At 36.6% G+C, this 26,367-nt stretch overlaps 1 protein-coding gene across 1 annotated transcript in view; it reads right to left on the reverse strand.

The window, feature by feature from the left end:
- ANO4 (anoctamin 4) overlaps positions 1–26,367 on the reverse strand; it is a gene marked incomplete at both ends in the record, with an annotated part of 109,713 nt that overhangs the window by 68,836 nt on the left and 14,510 nt on the right. Inside the window, 2 exons of the mRNA XM_079541842.1 lie at positions 16,063–16,221; positions 21,575–21,711. Coding sequence (XP_079397968.1) covers positions 16,063–16,221; positions 21,575–21,711 — 296 coding nt within the window. The remainder of the gene's footprint in view (positions 1–16,062; positions 16,222–21,574; positions 21,712–26,367) is intronic.

Raw genomic sequence — 26,367 nt, forward strand, 5'->3', positions numbered from 1 at the left:
CAAAAAATCAGTATGTCCTTTAATAAGAGAGCCATAGTGAATTTCTCATTGACTGCACTCTGTAGTCTTACTATAGATACTCACATTATCTGATAAATGGCAAGATTGTAAACAATTTAACAAGTTGTTTCGGAAATCCAGAAAAGCATATAGCAGAATATCTGTCTCTGCAGATATTACACCATTATTCTACCAAAGGGAAGTTTTTTCCAAAGCATAATGTGATGGTGAAAATAGATTTGATTAACACTATTCAGGTCACAATTCAGATTGCTACACTTAGGTAGATTTGCCTTTTTCCCTATTCCAAACCGTGTTCAGACTGTGCAAGACTTCCTACCAAAAAAAAAAAAAAAATTAAATTTATAAAACAACAACAATTCAAAGTTAATCCATTCTGTGTAGGCTTCGCCACATCACATTTTCAGGTTGATCAGGAAAATGAAATTTTACAGTCTACTACAGAGAGGAAATTAGTAATAATTGATAATCTACATGATTTTTTATTTGTCTCTGTTAAGCTAGGTTCGTAGTAGTTTGACTTGCATATATAATGAGATCATCTGATGTTAAAATTTGAAAACAGAAAAAACTAAAGGCTTCTTAAACAAAGGTAGCATAATTAGAACTTAACTGGAGCCAAAAGATGAAATTGAGATATGTTACAGTATCTCTAAACAAAGAAGGGGAATACTAGATCTTTTATGCATTTCTGGACAAATCCCTTCACTTGCTAGATATGCTTTAAATGAAACAGGGCCAAATTATAACAAGGACAAATTATGATTTTACTCTGGTCTGTTCTAATTTGTTATAATAAAACAGCACCTCTTCATGGCACAATGTACTAACAAAGCAAACAGCTAAACTTTAGCCCAATGTTAAAGAGTTGTTGCCATTCACAATATGCCTGTTGGCATAAGGTTCTTTCTGTATGACATGGGAAGGCAAAGCAGCACCAGATGGAGCTCAGTATTTGAATGGTTCAGATAAATGCGATTGAGGACAAGGATGATTTGCTCACCTAGTTCATGTCACTAACATGAATATATGGCGAGATGTTACAGAAAGCAAGCCTTCCTTTGCTTGAATGCCAATGTCACCAAGTGAGATGTTAGTTTTGATCTGACTGCTTATGTTGCAATGTAATGAAACTATCCTAAAAGTGTTTGCTGAATGATACTGAAGTTTGAGATTCCTATAACTTGACAAAAATAAGATCTTGTGTAGCACATACACTGACAAAGATTCTCCCCTCCGAATTCACTTGCTCCATGGTAACCACTGTAACGAAGAACTTAATATATAGTAACATCTTTTTCCATAGATAAAGAAATGTTCATTCCACTTAAGAGTCCTCATCTAGCAAAAGGTAGATTGTTCAGCTTAGGAAACTGCAAACATCTTTGTTATCTATTGAGAGAAGCAACACTGTAAAGATTTCTGGAATCTTTTATTTTGCTCCCTTTCCATAGAGGGGCTGAGTCACTAAGGGCTGCAGAGGAGCCTTCATGTTCCAAATGTGGAACAGAAGTCATCAAACCATTTCCTAGCTCTGCAGCACTATTCAGGTACTTCTATTCAGTATAAAACTTTGGAGTGTAATTGAAATTCTCACGTATTGTAGCTCTGAAACTAATGCATTTGGTGAGCTTACAGCAATCAATTTTATTCTCTTGTGTGGGAAAGAGTAAAAATGCAAATTGAAAAGAAAAATAAGACAAAATCCCACTTTACTTAATAATCCCATTCTTTCTATATACTTCATAAAAGCACTATAATTAGAACTTTTCTTCTATAACAAAGTTTTCTTGGCTGGAAAATTACAATTCCATTAGATAAGATCTTTGAAAAAATTTAATATGGCTCATGCAGTCAGGGCACTATAAATTACAATTCAAACATTTTTGAGAGGAATGTGCTTAAAAACAAAAGAGGCCGGCCCCTGGAATACTAGAAAAGATATTTTAAAACTGGGGAAAAATTCCATTAGAGCTACAGTACTAGACATTAGAAATCATCCAAACTACAGAACACTTTTTCAAAATATCACCACCTAAGGAATTATAATTATTCATACTCCACAGGCTATCCTTCCTGATATTTAAAATATAGAAATTCTAATACATGCAGTAGAAGTAGTGAAGGAAAGTTGTGTTTTGAATCATTTTGTGTAACTTTATAGAGACATCACATTTATTTCTGTACAAATACATACATATTCAGGCAAGATCTCTTTCAAATATGAGAACAAAGCAGTGAATTGGCTAGGAAATAAATGGTATTAAAGTTACACAGCATATACTTATCTATGTTCTTGCTAGTAGTTATTGAAGGATGTGCTATTATCTCAGCAACAAAACTGCTTAATTTCTTCCCTACAATAATCTCATTGTAGTACTGTCTACAATTGCCATGCTGCTTTTCAAAGAGGAAAGGAAAAAAAACAAACCCCAATGCTTGCAGCATGATATTCTAAAACAGCTCTCTTTCTACCTTTACACATATATATCCGAGCAATTTCTCCAAATTTGTTTTCTCCTGCAGGATCCCATCTCTCTGTCTTAAGGCTTGTCTCCTTCTTGTCAGTCGGTATCACTTTTCTCTCTGCAGATTCCCTCATACAATCACAGAAGGGTACTTGTCCTGCCAATAGCCCTCTAACTGCACCATAAGTCTAACAGACGTACGAAGGAGGTATTTCTGACCTCAGAACTTTACCAAATGTAGCTTCTGAAGCATAAGAAATGACAGATATCTGCATTTTTAAAAATTTCAATATGAGAAGGCAAATAGAAGTAACCTTAACCTTTGAGTTGAAGGAACTATGTATAAAATAAGCATAAAATTCCATGAGCTGCCAATATGGATCAATTAAAGAAAGATCAGAGCAGAACAATAAAAATGATCATGAGTTTTGGGCAACTAGACTAGAGGAAAAAATGTAAAGAGCTGAGATAATTCAAAATAAAGAAACTGCTAAGTAGATAATGGTACCATTTTTAAAATAGGCAGTTGTGACTAGGAAGGGAATGAACTGCTCTGAATAACCTTCTGAATAAGGTTAGAAATAACTAGATTAAATCCTATCAAATGACACTTAGGTCAGATATAGCAAAGAATAAAAAATAAATCTAGCTGCAAAGTACCAAAACATTAGAGCGATTTGGCAAGGAAGGCTTTCAGGAAAGGATTCTTCACTAGAAGGTGATGAGGCACTGGGACAGGCTCCCCAGGGCAGTGGTCACATCCCCAAACTGATGGCATTCAAGGACTGTCTGGAAAATGCTCTCAGACGTACAGTCTGATTTTTGAGTGGTTCTGTGACTCCATGATACTTATGGGTCCCTTCCCACTCAGGATATTGTATAATTCTGTGATTTTAAGGACAAGGTTGGAAATACTATTGGCAGTGTCTATCTGTCCTGCCCTTGCTGCTGTGGGCACTCCCCTGTCTCCTTTATTACAAATTTGCCAGAGGATCATGCAGTTCTTAAAACATTGTAAAATCAAACCTCTCTTATTTGGCATTGTTCAACTTCACTCTACCCTGGAAGATGTGAAAATACAAGATCCTGGAAATAATGTTTCGTCTTAAGAGACAATACAATAAGAAACATGAATATAGCATGAAGCAAATAGGAAAAAAAGAAGGGAAAAAAAAAAGAGATGGGGGGTGACAATGCACAGAGAAAGTAGTGGTAACATTCCCTTCCTTTTAAAACCTACAGATCTGAAAGAGTAGTTCTGTGCTCACCACAACTACTTCTTGGATCTAGCTGCTACAAAAAGCTGCGAAGCTCAACAATTTTGTTATGGCTGAGTTAATAAGTAGAGGCTACATTGGCTAGGGAAACTCAAATCTCAGAAGTGAGCGTCAGAACAAAGAAGTTCAGGGATGAGGACTGAGCTATCGTTGGTATATGTGGTTTAATCCTTGCATTCCTGCTAGGGAACAGGATCTGGAAGAGTTGTGGGCATGTTTGAAAGAGGGAAACCTTGGAGAAAAGTCAGGGACACGAAGCTGAAAGTACTGCACAGGGAAAGCTGCTGCTGGGAGTCGTGAAGTGGGAGTAGAACAGTCAAGAATTCCTTAGTTCTCCTAGTGCGGCTGAGACTGTGACTAAAGCAGAAAGACCTTCAAGTGTTAAGTATGATCTAGAAATGGCGTTTGATGTATTTTCTGCTTTAGTTCTAGTGCCCAATCTTTTGCTAAAATAGGACTTCTTAACACATTAGATTTTTTTTAATGTTTACAATATCCTCAGATGAATATAAAAAGACCAAAGTATATCGCCTTCCCAGAAGAAATACATGCAACTAATATGGGTCCAGAGATCCCATCTTATATTGGACTGGGATTTTCAGGAGATGGGGTGTGGGACTGGAAGGAATGTGATAGTGTCAAGTTTGGGATAAAAGTCCTACATCATGCTTCTGTTTAAACAGTAATGTAATAATTTCTGACAAGAAGGCAGCAGTGAAGAGATGGTTCCTGACTCAGGAAAAATTAAACTTTCATCCACCCACCTTTTTTTTTTCTTTTTCTTTTTTTTTTTTTCTTTTACATTCATCACTCTAAATTCAATAAAACAATAAAGAATTATTTGATAAAAAATAAAGATAGTTTAGGCAAAAAATAGTACTTAAAGTATATGTTTATCAAAACATTCCATTTCCTTTAGAGATAATTTTAGGATATTTTGAACATTATTTGTATGCAGTACTTAGTATGGAATATAGTATTATTTTACTTACAACTAAAACGAATTTCAGAGATCTTCCGTTTCTGCTGCCTTCAAGACCAAAATTAAGTGGTTAAGAGCATAAGAATTACAAAAACCAAGAGGTTAATGGCAGTAGAATTCCATCTACCATTAAAAACACTTAACTCAGAACAGTTCAATTTACAAAAGGCTGGGGAATCAAGAGTAACACAGTGTAACAGAACTGTGCTTTTGCATCTTCGTAGTAGCTTGCTGACAATGCTCTGAGAGTCTACTGATGTAGTTAACAAGAATGTTTTTCAGACGTTTACAGAGGTGCATATGCACTTTTAAAAAAATCCAAATTCTAAGTATTCATAAAAGCCTGAGACATATTCAAGCTTCCATTGCAAATTTTTAGGATGTGTGACAATCATAGAATGGCTTGGGTTGGAAGTGGCCTTAAGCTCACTTGGTTCCAACCCTCTGCTGTGGGCAGTGCTGCCACCCACCAGATGAAGTTGCCCAAGGCCCCATACAACCCGGCCTTGAAACCCCCAGGGATGGGGCATTCAACTTGAAATCTCTGAATATGGGAGGATAAAAACTCATACACTTTCATGTTCAACCTGATGAGATCTGCACCAAATTGTGAATCTAGCACCATATCCCAGACTACTTATTTAACTGCACTTTCCAGTAGTCATGAGAAATAAAATGCTTGCAGAGCGAACATAACTACAAACTCTTTTGTCAGTCCTTTTCTGGGTTTACAAAATCTGGTTTTCTTTTATATTAAATAGGCAATCTATGACAAAAATTAAGAACAAAATCAGTAAACAAAGCTATTTGCTAGGTACACAGTCCTACTTTTCAGTGATCACCTGTGATGACATTTGATAGAACTACATTGTGTTTCAACTCAAAACTGAATAACTTATATGAAAATGAAACAAATTGAACAAGATTTCAAAAAATGTATAGGTAAACACTTGAAAAATTTCAATGTAATCTCAAAAACCATAGTCCACACAAAATAACAAGTTTTGGAATCTTTTTGGATTATGTAGGCATTTAAAACATTGTATTGTCTTTTTTTTCCTTTTTATTTCCTGTTTTATCTTTTGTAAAATTATGCATTTCCTATCAATGAGCATGGCACTTCAATATCACAAACTTAATTTTTAAAATGTTTTAATGAAAATTTTTCATATTTTAAAAATATTTTCCTCTTTCCTCCTTTAAAAATTTTTGCTGAGCCTAATCTATATTAATGACCGTTTATGAAGGTAGCATTGGATAGAAAAGTTGCTAGTTGTTACTCAACTTTATCACTAACAGAAAATCTTTGCAGTGTGGCTGTCCTACCAGCATCATATTATACCAGATTGCTGCAAAGAAATATCAATTTCTTTAGCTTGTGTCAAGGAGAAGTAAAAATTCCAAACAAACAGACGTGATGAAGAAAAAGATCCTAAGAAAAACCTTCAGAAAGAGAGCATTTAGAACTTTGAGCTGGTTGACAAATATTCAGTATTATGAAAAAATAAACATAAATATCTTCCTGGTATGATTCTACCAGTTTCCAAGGAAATTTTTATACATTTCTTCTTAACAAACAGGATTGCAAGAAAAGCAAAAACTTCCTTCTGCTTTTCACTTCCTGGTCAAAATAATGAGCAGAGTCCTTAATTGGAAAATGGTGTTACTTGATGATGGGGCTCTCAGGTCAAATCCATTCACTCCAGAAAAATAATTTCAAATCCTAAATCCTCACCAGACCATCCAATTAAAATCTATATTCAAAACAGTCTTGTACACCCACATTACAAACAAATCAGAAAAAGCAATGCATGTAAACATGCTTGAATAGCTTTCTCCTCAAAGTGGATGACCTCTTTAGAGTCTTTTTTTTTTTTTTTTTTTTTTTTTTTAAATAAATGAACAATTCATTGGAAAACTGTATTTTTATTGATATTTTGTAATTAAGAAAATCAGATTTGAACACTTACTAGAATAACAGTAATGCTACTAGGGTCCATTGTGTCTTACTTAAACGGACATTTTAAAGGGAATGGCCTGAATAAAAGAGATTACATTAGACTGATTAAAAATTTTTCATGTTATTTTCCTCACACACGCATACACAAAAAGAACAGAAGAGAAGAATGCTAATACTGAAGAAAAATATATTAATTAGAATTTAACTACTACAAGCCAAGCAAATAAACTTGCTGCTTTCAAAAAATAATGACTACTTCTGAAACTAAAACAATTAAGCTAGAAATGTAAAAAGAAAATAAACTAAAATTAGATGGATGAGTTTTACAAACTTACTATGGGAGATGATTTTCTAGTCAAATTCATTTTAAAACCTGTCTATGTCTAAATTCATACCCTTAAATTTTCTACATAAGGAAATGGTGTATACTCAGTGACAGATATGTTACTTCTGAGACACAGAAAGATATAAAAAAATATATACTTCTACTTCTTATGTATAGAATTATATGAGTATAAAAATCCTATATTATTATATATTTGTTACTAGCCTATAGTGGCAACTAAATTGAAATAATAATGTAGAGATACAGTTTTCACATTTACATGTCTCCATTTTCTTCTTCCGCCTTCATTTTCATTGTGGAGGCTCTCTTTTTGCAAAGTTTTGAGTTTTAAACAGCTGTAAGAGATAGTTGTTAAGAAAGTAAACTCAGTGTTCTTATATTCATGCTTGGTAATGGGGACTTCAGAACAGGGCGTCAGTCCTACTTGTAAAAATAAATATCTGTCTGAGACCATTAACAGCAAAAAACAGGCTGTACCTAAGAAAAGTGCTATACCATGAAAATGTTCAAGATAAAAGAAACACATCTCTAAATTGTTTTGCCTACCAGGCACTTTCGGATCTTCTCTCAAAAGCTCTCATGTATAAGGAGAAAAGTTTCTTGTGGACAAAAGAGAGCTTTGTAAATTAGATAAGACTTTAAACATAGAGACATGATTAATTGGCAGACAGAGGTTTCAGCCAACGTGGCTACCTCAGGAACAATATTTTCTCAGGTCAAGCTTTATCAAACTTCATTTCCAATATCACTTCACTACCAGTCTGAAATGGCAAGAAACAAATATGTATGTATGCAATGGATAATGTTGGATTTAATTTGAGCCCTGAGAGTCATAAACCAAAACATCGTTTTCAATAAAGTCTGAGCTCTGAGATAATTTGTCTAGCTCTATTTGTGAGGCCAGTACCACAATTAAAATACATTTAATCCAGGATACACAGCACCAATGCTCCACTGACTGCATGGATGAGCTAACCTGGACAGCAAAGAAAGCAAGTAGTCAATGAAATGGCTTGGAGCCCTTGTACCAGGGTAGGGTGAAGAAGGGAAAATGAAATCTCTCCTGGAACTGCCTGCAAGGAGTGCAGCCCCACACAGCTTTCTGCTGCAGGAGAAGACCCAAATAATCCCTGACCAAGAGGATATTGCAGGTGCAAATCATCACAATTTGATCATAAGTGTAATGCATTAAATACATTGCAATCTTTACAAGTCATGCTAAGCCCCAAAAACATCAACACAAAATGAGAACCTAAAACATATTTTGGTATTTCTATATACCGTGTCTTTCTGTTCCCTACAGACAGCTCTAGATCTCTTCTCACAAAACCAGTTCAGCAAGGGACTGCTGTAGAAACCCAGTCATGTCACCTTCAGGCAACAAAAACTCTCACTGTACATTAAGTGATAGTAGCCTTCTGGACTAAGCTTGATCCTGATGCCACTGGCAGACAAAAAATGTCTCAAAAATAATTGCAGTTTAAGAGCAATTACTGTAAAGAGAAAGGTGACTTTTGACATATAGGGGACATCTAGTATGAAACATTCACTGTGATTTTAAATCTCCTGTTTGTTTTTTCCCTTGAGCCTAGTGTCCTTCAAAAGATTTTTGACATTTTGATTTGTGAAGATTTATGGCAAGAAACTCTTTGATAAAAAAATCCTACTCAGCATTTTTGAGGGTGAAGTGTCTCATGGGCCTTTTTATCCTTCTTCAGTTATTTACATAGTTTCTGTTTTACCTTTGCACTCCATGCAAAAGCCATACTTTTTTTCAAACCTAAATCAATTTTTCAGCAACAGTTACACTAGATTTCTTAGTCTATCAGCTTTACATCATCCTGCTAAAGGTTTGTCAACTCAAAAACGTATTTATTTATGGGCTCCTTCAGTCAATCAAAAAGGTTATTTTTAAAAACTGCTTATTGAAGTTTGAGTTTGGACTCTCTTGATCCAGATTTCCATGCATTTCCTTACGTTTTTACGTAAAATTGTCCCTGTGCTGTATAGTGGGCACTGCCTGAAAGCTGAAACAAGATTTTATCAACAAGATAAATTTTATCAACAAGATTTTTTTTGGATACAGAGCACTCTCTGCAAAAGGATAGCTGTTTATTCCTACCTTTATGTTTTTCTCTAGAAAGCTGCTGAAAAAAAGACTCCTCTTGCTATTTGCAGTAGATCATTAACTAACAATAAATCTTTGAGAGATCAGTCTGTTTATAACCTCTTCTGACTGAACTTGGATGAGATGAACAGCCCTATGTTCAAATTAAATAGCTGGAAGCACTTCACTCATAATACATGTGATGGGCTTGCATTTCAGCTTGTTTCTCTTTTTGCAGGCATAGTTTCTGTCACTTTGATATCTCCATCCATGATTTGTGGATGCAATCAGACACAGTGCTTAAACATTAAATAACAAGCTGTACCTGCAAATGATGGGATATTATGCTATTTGTGAAATTGCATCTCTTGCAGGCTGAGTAATTTGTACTTTAAGTTCATTAGTTGTAGTTATTTGCATACTGAGTAATAGCATCAGGAAAGTGAGAGACCGAAATAACTTACATGGAGCTCATGAAAGCTACAGAATGCTTGATATTAGTTACAGTAGTGACTAATATCCAAGTCCTAGTTTTGTCCAAATGCCAGCTACTGAAATGGGGAAATTCATGCCACTCTTATTCACATCTTACTGTTTTACTCATTGTAGTTCTAGCACAGAAAAAAAATCCGTCCCTTATGTCAAGGAATTGGGACATTTATGTAGTGTTTTTCATGACCTTAAGATAGATACTGGCTATCCTTTATTTCACTTTGCATATACATGAGTGCACATGTGTTTGTGAGTCCAAGCAGGTTTTTTGTTTTGTAATGGTATGACAACTTGAGGTAATTAGAAGAAATAAGGTTCTCCATCATTATTAAAAAATGGAATATAATAGGAAAGAATTTTATCTCCTCTTGAAAATATTCTTGAGTATGCTTTAAAATTCAATCAGTAAGGAAAGAAAGAATGTGTAATCTGTAATACATACAAAACCATATAATTGAAAATGCATTAATATGTAGAAGGAAGATTTCTCAGCTGGCAGAAACGGCTGAGCTGTTGACTTTAAATGATGAGGTGACAGCCAGCAGTCTGACCCACTGCAATTAAAGGAGTCACACATTATTATAGAACACAAAAGGAACAGTGTCAGAATTAAGAGACTATTGTCAGCAACCTATAATTTTTTTTCTAGCTAGAGAGCAAATATAGTTTGTCCTAAAGGGAATCCTGTTAGCCTTAAATAACATCCTCCATGTAGCCTTACCTACTGTGCCCGTGCATTATGGAGATCATCACACACACAGCTATCCTGGTGCTTCCTAGTGGCAGGGTGTGCACTGGACATATGTTACAGCAGGCATGCATACAGATATCTGCTGCTCTAAAAAAAGGCTCAGAGAGCAGTCAACAAAGTTTTGGTGGTGGAAACTTATCCTCGTCACCCTCTTCTCTAGTAGATCGGGGGTTTTGGTATGTGCAGAGTAAAGTCAACTTGAAGGAAGGGATCTGAAGATGAAAGAAAAATGACAACTAGGAAAAAGGATTACCTAGTTGAGCTATTCTCCTCATCTGCACCCTGCTCCTGACTATCCCATAAACTACCCTGGCAAGCTTCAGGTAGTAACCTGGACACTGGCTGAGCAATCTGTTATAAACCGCATGTCTTGATTAAGTTAATATCCACAGCGGCAATAAATTACTTACAAAGTTTTGTCTTTACAATAATTGAATGTACTGAAATCAAAGCCGAAATAGAAACTTATAGTCACTCAGAAGGCAGCGATTTTTTTATGCACACTGCTCCTCAGAGAGACAAATTACATAAGCTAACTTTATAAAACACCTCTCCTAACTGAGCTCTGCAAATGCCACTTGAGGGCTGGAAGTCAGCCTAGTTCTTTTCTGCCTATGAACCACAATCAGCAACAACATTTACATAACAGGATTCTTGTGAACAATTGCAGTGATGGGGCACAAACCAGAAAAAAAGCAGAGCAGTTTGACGTAATTGTTTTGGCTCTGCAGTACTAAGAAAAAAAAGAAAAAAAAAAAGGTAGTAGATGTCATTTCTCCCAGAATGAAAGATGCTAATATTTGACTGTACTCAAGAAGAACAGCTGTTGATTATAACATCTCATATTTGCATCATCACTTTTTGAGCATAACTATATTTGAAGTTTTAGTCCTTGAAGATCTTGGGTTTTTTTCCTACTCGCTATTTCTAACTTTTACCTCACTTCGACATAGTCATAAGTCTATTTTGGTTTTACACTCAGGGACGAGTCAAGAGTCATGGAGATACTATATTGTGTGCTCTTTCTGTCATCTGTAATTTCTCTCAACATTCATCATTCTAAATCAGGCTCCAAGTTGCTACTAAATATATGCCTCTTACTGAATACATGGTTTGAACTCCTAAAGTCCTGTTCCATTAGCGCAAAGGTACAGCCACATCAAGAGAAACTGCTTTACAGATCTCATACTATGTCAACATGAACTAATGCACATCTCCTCCTAACATGAAAAGCCATGAAATAATATTATCCAGTAATTCCATTATATCAAATACTGGAAAAGTAATTTCTTAATTAACTAGTATTAACCAGTATTCTTAAGTTTCTGGTTAAGAATATTCCTGCTAGTAGATACTTATAACAAGAGTGAAGCTTACGCTGAACTTTCCTTTCCCCTTCTCATCTTTCTTTATTTCTTTAGAGAACACCTATTGTATATACCAGCTGCATATCAGCCAGGTGTTGCCCCAAAAATGTCAGCTACTGCTTGAGGCAGGGAGCAAATGCAATTTGGGACACACTGGTGACAGCTTGACACTTATAGTGGCAATGTTTAAATTTTTAACCAGGCATGCAACAGAAAAAACATACAGTTTGCATTATTCTTGAAAAACACACCACCTAATGTCTTACAGCTGGGATATGCAATGATGATGTGGAGGCAGCAGCCCAAAGGACTGCCTTCCATGAAATATTGTAAACTAGTTCCAGAAACATTCAGTAACTGTCAGGAGACTTGCTTGTTAGGTCAGAAAGGAATGCTTTAAAGCAGTTCATTACTTCTACATGGAAAAATTAATATACAAAAATATGTAAAATATATAAAATATAGGGCCTGAATATTTCTTTCACTAGTTAATAGTTTCTCTTTCCAAATTTCTACCTATCAGTTTCTACCAATATGCCCAATGTTTTTTCAAATAAAGTTTGTATCAAATCAACCTCCAACTTATAAATGGAACATCTGAGACAAAATGTGAAGCAAAACATATTTAGTACTTTTCATAGCACTGTATGAGTAGTTTAGTGAAGTCATAAGAAGCAAAATTAAAAAAAAAAAAACAACACAGCACACAAAAACATGCCAAGCTCAAATTAAAAGTGGTCTATTCCTGTACAGCTATTTTCTACCCATGTATGTGCAGTACTTACTTAAACCTAAGATGATCTTTTTCTTTTAAGAATTAGAAATCCAATTTTATACAGATTTCTTTCTAGCAGCACGCTACATCTTCCTTGCATTTGCACTGTATTTATAAATCTTTATACCTGTGAAAAATGAAATACGCCCAATGTAATTCTTAGTCTTCATTTTCTCTTGAAACGATAAAGTTTCCAGAAAAATGCTGGGTTTTTACTATCTCAGAGGGATGAACGCTGCATTTGGAATGATAGATTCAATATGCATTTTCTCTTTATATGAAAGTGATAAGTGTATTTTTCTTGGAGTCAATAGGCTGATCTTAGGGCTATTCAAGATTTGGATGAATATGAACCATACACTCAGAATGTAGACATTTATGTCATACCTCCAGTTAACCATTGCCAGTCACCTCTGGCAGGCATTGGTCCTATGTAATGTTTAGAGAAAGTATCTATGCCTGCAAACAGGCATTGCTATTGATACCTCAACTCTAATGAGAACTTGCTTCCTTTGAAGATTGATTCTTCATTTTACTCAATACACAAGTCTATTTCAAAGAGTATTAAAGAATTTAAACATTGTGGTCATCAAGAATCCCAGAGCCAGGATATCATATTTATTTACCTCTCTTGTGTCAATGTTTACTAACAGATAGAGTAAACACTGAAAAGCAGGGAGAAGGGTCAGAAAATGAAATATGCTGCTCTCTTAGGTTATCCATTCACTCTTAGACCTCTGTTTTCTACATCTTTATTAATTCAGTGATGGGTTCCTTGCCAAAAAAACCCTTATTCTTTAGTACTGGTTACACAAAGCATAAAAACCACCATAACTTGCATTGGAGAATAGTGTGATATAGCTGAAGAATCTGAATGTGAATTTGTTTATTGCTCAATGTGAAATTGAGCAGTACTGGTAAAAAGTTATAATAATTTTCTACAGTCAGAAACATATCTGTTCAGACCTTTCTCAGCTACACGATTCTGATGTTGTGCCTCAAGTTATCTCAACATTCATTCATTCATTTCAGATTCACTTTTTCATTCCATGAAGTTAAGTAAACATTTATCTCTCTGCACCCACCATTTCCTGGGTATTTTGCTGTGTTATGCTTGTCAGCTAGTCACTGCAATGCATTATTCTTTTATTGCAGTGTTTCTGAGGAATGTGGCTTCAAAACTGCATTGTGAAGAGGTCTAAGTTTCCCATCTCTGACTGCAAATTGAAAACAGGACTAACATGATCAAATGTCAATATATGGACTGCCAGTACCCAAAGAAGAAAGAACCTACCACCACACAAATTCACGGCATGTAAAAATATTTCTCTCAGTCTAGCAGTAACAACCTGTTGTTTCTGTATACGCTCCCTGGTCATAGAGACAAACAATCCTCTCATTTTTTCTGTGAGCAAAGTTTTCCAGTGGAAACAATATATCTAATATGAACAACAATTAGAAAACACATCTACTGTTAAAATATTCCAGAACTGAAACCCTACACAATTAGCAGTCTCACCAAAAAGGAGAAGTAGAAAATCATGGGAAATAATCCAGGCATTAACCAATCACACCACACAGCTAAAATCTAAGTGTTACGCAGCACAGTTGTTACTCAGCAAGAAGGAAGAGAGGGTGTACCAAGGATGTACTTTTTTCTTTCAGGATTATAATTCAATTTAGAAACTAAAGTGATCATAAAGTATACATGCTAGAGTTTAATTTTAGGTAAGAGTCATAAGTTTTAAAATACTGGCATCCTAGATTTTAAAAACATTATCCTGAGTGATGATTGATGAGCACAGCCTCATATGGATCACTCTTAGTTTAGAAAATGTACAATTACTGATGCCAGCAAGAAATCACACCAAGGCCAGATGAGGTTAATAAGAAATCAAATTCCATGTCAGTAGCATAATAGAAACTGAAATGAATAATCAAATGGGCAGAGTATTCATGCAGCCCAAGCAGGAAACTCCAAATAAATGAAAGGCACAAGGAAAGTCTACTTGTAAGCACTTAAATCGTTAAGTTGAAAAAGTTCTTTGTGTAGAATGCTGTAAGTTTCATAATACTTAAAATATAAAGGGATCTCATAACTTTCACCACAGTAAAAGGCAAGAACTGAAAAAAATCACAATATAGCAAGAATTGTTCAAAACTGTTAGATGTAGCAACACGGAGAATTTATTTCACATTCATTCTCTACACTTCCCAAACTTCAGATATTTTTGAAGATGTACAACCACAGCAGCATTCCCATGTTCTCAGATCTTGTTTTGCAACTCTTTCAATCACTGGCATTTTTATGGGAAGCATATATAACAAAGAAGCAAAGGCTGTCATTTAAGACACCCAGTAACAACTTCAGCACCAAAGATGCTACCATCCAGATTATCTGAAGGAATAATTTAGGGCAACTCTTTGACGTAATCAGTGACATGCACTTAATATCTATCAGTACCAGGTTCATTATAAAAAATGTAACAATAAGAAACATTTTAATTATAGTGGAGAGAAACAGCTTCCATTTCTTATTCCAGTGTTCTGCAAAGAAGAATGCCTTTTAAGCACACAGGCAGAATATCTACACATGTACCAAACTTTCAGTGACAGAAGGGGAGATAATGTGCAGCATTTAAACAGTTTATGAATGTCTGTAACCTGAAAATTCCTGTACCACTTGCATCAGCGGCAGGCCAACAATGAGTACCAACACAGGTACAAGTTGATCAATTTATAGTAAAACTAAGTATTCAGTATACCTATCCTGCATGGAAATGAGACTTAAGTCCCATTTAAATATGCTCAAGAAAGTATATTTAAATTTAAGAAAAAAAAAAGCCTAGGCAAAAAATTTTGCATATCTTATCAATACGTTTTTAAGCAGTTTACATTCATTTTACACTCCTGTCCATAAATGATTCACTGTTTTAGGACATTGTGTTAGAAATAACATTGACATAGGAAATTCATTCAGGCTTTTCAATTATTTTAATGTTTATGATTAGGACTACAAGGGAGATTGTAGTCAGTTTTCAAATTACCAAAATATCTCCTAAGACCCTACACCTTAGCTGACAAGAACACGAAGGCAGGGGTCTTGATATGCCTCTGAAACAAGTACCAAGATCCTCATCAATGAATGGAACAGGTAAGAAATGTACATGCAGAAGTGAGCACTGCACTGAGTAGAATTTAGGCCATCCAAAACCAGCATTTGTTTTCTCTATTTGCACAACTCAGAGGATGAAATTCTATGGCCTACTTGTGCATAAGATTGAAAAAGATGACTCTAATGGCCTGTTTTGGACTTCAGTCCATGTGTCTGATTTTCCTTTAGGCTATGCTTTCCTGCTGCTCTGGCAATAAGTAGTCTATATTTAGTCATGCTTAAAAGCATTTTTTTCCACTACTACAACAGTGCAAAGGGGTTTCAGAGTAAACACAATTCACATTCTGCACAGATTTAAAAGTTCAAAGCTTTTTTTTTTTTCTTCAGGGAAACTCCTTTACCTCTTTTTCCATTTGAATTCCTTCTGCCCTGATGTTTCTTTCAAATACTTCCCTCTTTTCTGTCTGTGGATTGGATTTTCTGTATACCAGGATGTAGTCAATCCGACATTTTCCATCTCTAAAATACAATCCATTGGCTTTGTTTTTATCAGGTACTTCCTGTAAAGAGAAATTCAAGCAATTCAGTAATGTTAATTTGCTTTGATAGTTGTTGCATCAGCGTTTGCATCAAGTTTTCAGTAATACTTGAAAGATAAGGAATTGTGACAAGATGTCCAAGTTTTCATGTACTTTACATACAGTGCCTCTGAGGTTGTCTGAAAGAAGTACAAATTTCCCCATTTCAAAACCAGGAGGTCTTCTTTGGTAGAAGTTTGGCCATGTAGGTAGGTATGGGATAGGAGAGAACAGAGAATGCAAGTCAACATTCTTCTCCCACTACCCTTTAGAAAATTGGGAATAACTTTTTGCATTAAAAAAAGAGCAGAAAACAGTGTAAGTGAAATCTGAATATAAAAGAACTTAGTGTAGTGGAATGTCTATGTACACCCGAGAAGAATTATGAATGGCTTGAACATTAACTGTACTGAGAAACACTAAATTTGTTGAGAAGTTTCTCCTTGCTTTGTGATTACAGTAGCTCCTCTGCTTCACAGGACAGAGCCTTGTGCCTTCCTCACTCATAACTCAGAATTTTCTTGGCTTATGGAAAAGCTTAGGTAACCCACAATATATATTTGAACGTAATTCCCAGTGTTTGGTCTAGTGATACATAAAAGGAATAAGTAGTATTTCTTGATTATTTCCATCAAAGAATGTGCCTGTCCAAATTTTTGCTCAGAGAGAAAGAAAATGCTGTTAATAAGAGGTCAAGTGGGTCCTTCTAATGAGATCCAAGAGGCAAACTTCTGGTCTGTTTTAGAAATTCACGAGATGAAGTCCTCTGAAGCTTCTCCTCACAACTAAACACTACTTCCACACAATACGAATTTTGCCCAGGGATTAAATTTTTTCCTTCACCCAAATTGAAACTGTGTGGCAGCTGGTGAGTTTAGAGCATTTTGTTGAAGTAATGGATACAGTAAATGATATGTGAAAACAAACAGCTCTCCCTCAGAGAGGGATAATGGGTAGGGACTTCAGGGGGCATCAAGATGAGTTGACTTCAAGCTGAAGGGAGAGTTAGGCTAATTCCTCTTTCTCTTTCTAGAATTTTCTCAATTATTCCTGCCATAAAAAGCCATGCTCTATAATATATGATCCAATCCCAGAAAAAAAAAAAAAAACAAATCCACTAAATTGCCTTTCACTTATAGGAGAAATAGGAAATTTTCAGAATACTTTCAATTAGGAGAATTGCTCTTTAACTTCAGTTACAAAAAAAGTGTTAATAATACTGATAGGTCAATTGATTCTTAGAAAACAGAGGAGGAGAGGAGAGGAGAGGAGAGGAGAGGAGAGGAGGAGAGGAGAGGAGAGGAGAGGAGAGGAGAGGAGAGGAGAGGAGAGGAGAGGAGAGGAGAGGAGAGGAGAGGAGAGGAGAGGAGAGGAGAGGAGAGGAGAGGAGAGGAGAGGAGAGGAGAGGAGAGGAGAGGAGAGGAGGAGGAGAGGAGAGGAGAGGAGAGGAGAGGAGAGGAGAGGAGAGGAGAGGAGAGGAGAGGAGAGAGAGGAGAGGAGAGGAGAGGAGAGGAGAGGAGAGAGGAGAGGAGAGGAGAGGAGAGGAGAGGAGGAGAGGAGAGGAGAGGAGAGGAGAGGAGAGGAGAGGAGAGAGAGGAGAGGAGAGGAGAGGAGAGGAGAGGAGAGGAGAGGAGAGGAGAGGAGAGGAGAGGAGAGGAGAAGGAGAAGAGAAGAGAAGAGAAGAGAAGAGAAGAGAAGAGAAGAGAAGAGAAGAGAAGAGAAGAGAAGAGAAGAGAAGAGAAGAGAAGAGAAGAGAAGAGAAGAGAAGAGAAGAGAAGAGAAGAGAAGAGAAGAGAAGAGAAGAGAAGAGAGAGAAAGAAGAGAAAAGAAAAGAAAAGAAAAGAAAAGAAAAGAAAAGAAAAGAAAAGAAAAGAAAAGAAAAGAAAAGAAAAGAAAAGAAAAGAAAAGAAAAGAAAAGAAAAGAAAAGAAAAGAAAAGAAAAGAAAAGAAAAGAAAAGAAAAGAAAAATCCAATTCAAGGAGTTAAATGTAAACTTACTACATGATTCTCAGTGAGCATTTTCTTTAAATGGAAAAAACAATGAAAGCATCCAAATGTACCATCCCCTTGGTACACCCAATTTACTGAAAGAAGAAAGGGGAATTCTTCTAACATTCCTTCACTGCAGTGCCTGCCTGACTCCTGACACAGCTTAATACAGACTTGATATAGTGGGAGCTGTTCTTTAAGAAGGTGAAAATGAAGGCAAGAAAAAAGACGTAAGCCCTAAGGAAATAACAGCAATAAACCATTTATATCTATACTGCATATAATACTGACAAATGATAGTATCAGGATATCAGAAGTATTTTTCACAGCATATTAAATATGAAAACAGCTCAGGAAACACAGTCGTTTTTTTTTTTCTATAAATGATGTTGAGAAGACACGAAAAACCAAGCAGAGCATTTAAATAAAAGAACAGTGCAGCAGAAGATTCAGAGGCAGTGGGTTCTGCTCTGGTTTCTAAGCCTCCTACTGTTCTTCCAGTTCTGCACGTCCTATAGACACCATGTGTATTCTAGCATATGAAGGAGGGCAGTGGGGATGTATCCATAGAGTAGAGGACAATCTGTACTGAGGGCCTGCTCTACACACCATGTAGGACTGAGGGTTTACTTTGGGCCCACTCCAGTGTTGTTCCAAAGACTCTCTAGCTGATATCAGCTCAAGTACATCTCACAATTTATTTGCATCCAGGAAAGATCCACGTTTGAACTCTGCAGTACAATCCAAAGCATGGGTAGGGCCTATTGAGAGATTCACTTCAAATTTACACTCTTGATTGGAACTAAAATGGTAATAGAGAGCAGCTCAGACTTCAACACAAGGAATGTATCTTTCTCCACAAAGAACAGTGAATCCATTGGAAAAACAGATTTGCCCTCTGGCTTCCTATGTTTCACTTTTCTCTGAAAGAAATTCATTTAGCCTACACTGACTTATCAGTGCATGTAGAATCTTACAATTAAAGGATGCCTAAGAGATTAAGATAAGTTATTTATCCTGTAGGACTAATTTCTCAATAAGTATGACTGCCTGAGACAATTACTTTCTCTTGGATCTGTAAAACCATCCCAACTCCAGTATTGTCATTTTTCTTCCAGAAGGGTAGCTTTGACAACATTGTCACTTGGAAGTAGTTTTCATTTTAGAAATTCTGTATGAAAAATTCAGAGTGATAAACTCTAGTAGACTGGTATGGGCTCCAAGAAGGTACACTTGCTGTCTCCCTGTTATAGCCTGTAAGGAGGATTTATAGAGTGAACTTGTTGCAAGAACTCTGAGGGTGCAAATGTCTTACATGATATAGAGACACTCAAATTAGCTTATCAGTGTTAGGAAACAGCAGCTGCAGGGCTTTTTGCATCAGCCTCAGCATTCTAGATTTGCGCTATTCCAAACAGAGACTTTTCTGCCACCTTGGTATTCATGCTTTCCAGACATTGCCTCTCCTTTCCCTCTGTCATGACTTCAAAATTCACTTTTCCTTAAAAAAAAAAAAAAAAGGTCACTGAAGAAGACAGGAATTTGAAGGAAAAAAGAAACGTAGTTAACATGAACTGAGTTAAATACAAGACAACTAAACTGAAACTGCACAGGGTATCAGAGGTGCCATAAAGAACATCAGAGTTCTTATGTGCAATATGAATAACTTTTTTTCTGCCATAATAGTGCAAGTTCCAATTTATACAAAAGATTGTTAAAACAAACACTATTCTGCACAATGTTAGTAACACCAGACCCAAATATCATTAGACTTTGAGTTTAAAGTGAAGAGTGTATGGGCGACTTTTGCAGTTTTAATTTCAAAACTATTTATATCAGCTGGAATCTCAAGAACATATACGTTATTTTAAGTAGAAATCATTTTTTTTTAAAAGTTTCATCATTCTAACTTCCTTAAATACAGAAGGCTTATTTAATACACTATAGAAGGAAAGGCAGAATAGATGAAGAAAAAGCGTAGATCTTAAATCATTTTCTCCTTCTTTCTGTTGCAACTCTAATTCTCAGAAAATGAAGCTTCAGTCAAAACAAAGTTTCAAAATTCTAGTAACAGTATGTCCCAAGATTTAGATTTGTAACTATACATCTAGTTCCTACTGTTCTCTGATCAATGCACACAAAGAAAAACATGATTTTTAGTTTGCTTAGACCTCATTTCTGTCTGAATGAAGCAACTTCTCATCACTTCTCTTCCTGATCATTTTCTGCTCACTTTTCCTCTTTAATATGCAAAAGTTGTGTGCTTTTCAACCCTGCCCTTTAGTTAGAGACCGCATGGTACATGATCACAAAAAGCTACACATAAATATCATGCCAGGTTACTGTATTATAATTCAAGCAGGTAAAGAGGGCCCTTTGTAGGTTGTAGGGGAGGCTGTGAAAGAGCAGTGAGGGAAGGGGAAGAAGAAATTGTGAGCAAGGTCAAACACATCTCTCAGTGGAATGAATTTTGTCACTCTAATTATCTGTCTAAACATTCTAGGAGTGTAACTCTCTGTGGGCTGAATTTCTAGTACAAGAAAAATTGCTCCATCAAATAGTCTTATTGTGCTCTCTGTATCAGTTGTAGTTTCCATGGAAATAAATAGGATGCATTACTTTTGGTACAACCTATTTAACCTACATAATCTACAAAACACTCTAGTTCCTGGAAAAGTCACTGTCTGTAACTATGCCTTCTAAGATACTAAACAAAAGACTTGGGGCAGAGGCTTAAACAATATCCTATGGTCTTCCATTCTTCTTAGTTGTTAGCATGGCATCTTCCAGTTCTAATCTGTGCCAACCAGCACTTTGCCAAAAATCCTCAGGCACAGCTGGAAGGTAACCACTCCAAGTAGTCTGGTTGTGGTCACTCGCCTTAAGCAGGTGAAAGGAGGTCTTAGAGCCAGGGATGAGTCCATGGTCTCCTCACTCCCTGAAGTAGGCACAGCATTCATAGGCAGTTAGAACAGTTAAAAGGTATCACATTCCCTTCTGCCCAAAAGACACAGAAAGGCCCAAATTTTCATGCTCGAGCCTACAGTGCTTTGCCTGTATTATAACATAATTTAAAAGGGACTATGTGCTGAACGATGATTCTTCCTTGGTATGTCCTATGAATCAACATTATGCATCAAGTCTGTTCTGCTCTTTACTTGATTGGAAATTGTTGTGTATGTGACACCTAGCACCTTCCATGAGATTTACAAGTGCTTCTCCTTCATCCATACTCCAGATGGATTAAGATAAGGGAAATCTTCTCTTGTAGAAAATGAGATTTTGAATGAAATCACATTTATTCCCTTTTTATAGTGAACATTATTTTAATAACTTTCTGTCTTACCTCTCCCACCACTTCCAACCTGCTGGCATCATCAGAAGTACTGGTCAAGTTACCATGGTGAAGCAGGGAATCATCATCTTTGGAAGGGCTGTTCACACCTTCTAGCTCATCAAAAAAAATGTTGACATCCTTGGCTACTAAAAAACAAAGATAAAAACATATGTTTAAATACATTCGAGCCAAATGAAGATGAGTGTAACACATTATCAGCTATCCCACTTTTTAGTTCTGGTGTATCTATGATGTTAAGTTTAAAATCTCCTGATGAGTAGTGGTGAAGATTTAGGATATCATAGTATCTCTCTGATCTTAAATAAGTAATCAACTGTCACAATAAAACATTTGTTAGCTATTTCCTTGGATTCTCTTAGGATAAGTGGCTTAAAGGATTGCTTTCTTTATCACAGCCACAAAAAATTGCTTTCAATGAGGAAGGTATTTTTAAACTACTGCACAAAATATCAAGTTAGAAATTGTACAGATCTGTGGCAGAAGATCTCAAACAAGTACTGCTACTTGAAAGACACCGAATATATGAGCCTGGCTAATCATAACTTTCACCAAATTTGGCATCTTTTTATATATATAATGCTAACATATTCAGATTACTGATTGCCCAGCCTCCAGTCATGCTACATTAACCCCAACTTGATAAAAATCAAGGAGGCGTAAGGTCCTGGACCACATTCCCCTGTTTTGGAGGCCTGTCAGTGGGTCTCAGGTCCAAGACACTGGTGTACATGGGGAGAGGCCCCAGACAGTGCTCAGGGTAGCCCTGCTTGCCCACCCCAGGTCCATGTCTGTCACTGATGCACCTCACTGGGCCTAATCTTGATCCCCAGTCTGCAGGCTAAAGTCCTGGCCTGCCCTCAGCCCGTCCCCAGAGAGGTGCCCAATGCATGGGGTTGCAGTTGTCCAAAGGCTCCCTGGCTGCTCTGCTCCCAGCTGAGTGGTGGGGTGGGCCCTGGCTATGGGGCACTGCCCTGATAATCCAATGGGGAGCCCCCATGGAGCAGTCAGCTCACACCACGTGTGACTGAATACAACAACTTGAGTAACTGAGTTTAATTTCTTCCAACTTTTATGCAACGTTGTGTCATGATAATTTTATAGTAATTAAAATAAAAGCATTGGAAGACTTTGAATGTGTTAAATGCTGGCATTGTACTCAAGCTTAGAGTCAGGAGACAATGCGAAGCTGTGGGCAGAGTGGCTTTGCACTTCTACAGTACCACATAAAGGCCATTGGCTTCAGAGACTGAGGGGCTGCTGGAAAGAAGACATGGGAATGGGAGATATGGGACAGGAAGGGGACCCCAAAAGGCAGCTGCTGAGCCTCTTCCCCTGACTCATTCCTGGCAGAAATTTGTCTAGTCCACTATTCCTCACTGTTTTGCTAATCTGACCGACTTTTTGGACACATTTTTCTGTTGTACAGTATACCCCCGGCCCTTTTGCTTCTCTGCTGTTCCCCTAAGTAGGTGACAGGCAGTTGTCATTACTGTTGATGTGAATTTATATTAACAGATAACAGACAAAAATCTCTAATTGCTAATGGCAACTGTACTCCATTTTTAACTCCTGGCTGCAGGTGTAAAAACACATTCCTCTACTGTGGAGAGAGTAAATAGCTGCCAGAAATTAAAGGACATTAACTGTTCCCCAGCCATCATAAGTGCTATGTGACCTCCTTTCCACCTTTCCCTTCTTCAGTGGGCTATGACCTAGTTTAAGAAATCTTTTTCCTTTAAATCTCCAATGCAACAGACTCTGTAAATTACATGTGCTTTACTCTCACAATCCAGGGAAAGATTTCTTCATGTCCTGGATGTACATCTATGCTACAGTTTACATATATTATTATTTTACTGTCCACTGTGAACATTGCTGCCCTTTTGCACTTGCCTTGTGTAGTATCTAAAGTCTGTTATTACAACTGTGGGTAGATTAAAAAAAAAAAAAAAGACGACCCCATTAAAAGCTTCAAGAATTCTTCATCTGCACATACACAATAAGGACAATGTTGACAACATGCTTTGTATTTTACATCACAGTACTTTAGCTTATGAGGCCACTAATAATTTCAGCAGCAACAGAAAGGTATACACATCCAAATAATCCACACTAGATACAAACCTAATGAACTAACATGAACACTGTAATTTTTAATTGAAATTCAGAATTTCTAATGCTTTATGAATGTATTCTCCATGTAGGCAGTATAACAAGAAATTTTGTGCCAGATTAAATGTTCTTAGGATAACATACTAATCCTCAAGTTTAACAATTTTGGAGATGAATATTCTATCTCATAAAATAATAATCTAGATGTAGATCACTACCAGTTTTTGCACAAATGTTCAAATGAGAAGAATACTCAACATAAAGAACTACTGGAACAAAAAACCTTTGAATTGATTTGAAGCTTAGCTACAAGGACCTGTCTGGACTGCCAGTAATGGAAAACTACTTATATCAATAGTACACAGGTAATTGTTGGTTGGAAGCTTCAACGAACAGGATAAATAGTGAAGAGAAGTTCTGAACTACCTTGTCTTTGATCCAGCTGTCTATGACCCTCTTCCAGTCACAGAAAGTTTTGCTACTGGTGAGAATGCGGAGATCTTTATACTTCAGTTGCCTTGCTGTTTTTATTTTTGAAGATACACTCTTATTATTTCACTCACTGGTACTAAACATGGGACTGAAACATTTGCTAAGAGCATTTTTCTACCCCAAATCTCATTGGATAATAAACAATATTATTTCATAAAATATTGTGCCACAAATGTCAATAAATAATTTAAAAACTCACAAATCTTATTTGCTTCACTTCAGCAATGATGATGATACTTCCAGTGCAACTCTTCTGTTGGCTTTACCTAACTCGGCTATTCTATTGCAATGAATAAGAGCACTCACTCCTACACTGCTGCTAAAGGCAACATCAGGGCTCCACTTTCTCTGCTCCCTTCAGACAATGATGAATACATATATCATCAAATGATCCTAACAGAATGATATCTAATACTTTTATTATTTATATGCTTTTGACCATTCATTTGAGAAGCAGACTGGTACTGGTATATGGTGATATCTTTTTAGGCAATGAAATTTAATACCAATGCAGAGCAGTATGTACATTGCTACGGGAGATATCAAGAACTCCCCCCTATGGTTTTAGATCAGCTTCATTATGCATGTTCATTTTCCCCCTTCATGTTCCACTTTGTAGGAAAAAAAAATAAAAATCAGTGAGTCGAAAATTCAGAATCCCTTGAGGAAATAAAAAAATGTGTGAATACAAATCATTTTAACACAAATGTAGCAGAATCACATATCTTGGAAACTGAACTCTAGGAAATTCTAAGCAAGAATCCCTGTGAAATTCAATGGGTCCACAAGCCTCTCTGGACAGAAAGCACTCAAAAGTTACATCCTTACCGTCCTGAAGACAGACACTCAAAATTCAAGGTGCCTAAAAATAAGAACTTCAAGAATTCAAAACTGAAAGTTGACTCATCTGGGGCAAGATGGAAGTATGGTCAGAGATGATGCTTCTGTTAATTAACAGCTTTATTACTGATTGTCAAACTTTGCACCAAGTATATTTTAGTTTTGGGGAATACAAGTTATAAATCAATATTGCAGAAGGTGCTCTTTGGAGACTTTTAGGTCTATCAGGTTGCACCGAAGAGTGAATTTCTTTAAAAATTATTCACAGCAATGTTTATAATATGTGTAGAGTCTTTTTACAGGAAGAGGATGGTGAAAATGGTTGATTTTAAAATTCCCAGTATTGGAAAATAGTTCCTAATAAAAAACTTGAGAACAAAACACCTATTTTGCAGAGAATTGCAAAGCTTGAGTAGCTTTGCAGAAAAACCAAGACTCCTCCATTTTGTTGTACTACAGGTTATTTTTTTGCTTCTTTCTGTTGGATTTTTATATACAAGCATTTTCCTGCAGTCAGTGAGCCTGGCAGATACAAATATTTCTGCAAGGAGGGGATGCTAGAGCTACAGCAGCCCAGAACTTTTTGAAATGCTAAATTCTGTAACTATGCAGTGATCTGTTAGACCCTGTCTCAAGAAAATCACAGATTTATGATTTCCAGACTAGGAGGAAAAATGAGACAATCAAATGATTTATTTTTATTAAACCTCTCAGGAGTCAATGCAAACTGGAAAGCCAGAGATATTTTAGTTTTGATTTTACTGCAATGGCAGTGGAAAGATCCAAATCACAGGAATTTATGGAAAGAGCTTTGAAATCACAATTTTTTTTTTTTTTTTTTTTTTTTTAAGCAGAACTATTTACCACTTTTCGTCAAGACATGCAACTTCTCAGACCAATAACTAGGAAAAAGCCATGTAAGCCTTTGCCAGCTTTTGTCAGGGCACCCCGAGGCATGTCTACCCTTGGCCAGACCCCCAGAGCTCCCCCACCTGCTTCAGCCTCATATCCCCACATCTCCCCGAGGCTCATCAGCCCCTGTCCAAGCCAGGCCACATCAGGGCTGGGCTCCAGCTCCCTGTGCCACCTGCCCAGCTGGGCCCACCTGCAAGCCCATGGTCTGACCTTGACCCAGGGTGCAGAACAGGTGCATCATCCCCTTTGGCAGTTTTACACCCAGTGCAATCCTCTACTTTACAGTGCATATTTATAGCCATTTTAAGATAAGTAAAGATTGTTTCTTGACTGCCTCTTGTAGACTACTGATAATTTCTGAATATACTGCTGTCAAGAGGAAACTGTGAAGCACTTAGATGAAAATTTTGGAAATGCATGTT

The sequence above is a fragment of the Tetrao urogallus genome, assembly GCF_951394365.1.
Source record: "Tetrao urogallus genome assembly, chromosome: 1".
In the NCBI taxonomy this organism is placed as follows: Eukaryota; Metazoa; Chordata; class Aves; order Galliformes; family Phasianidae; genus Tetrao; species Tetrao urogallus.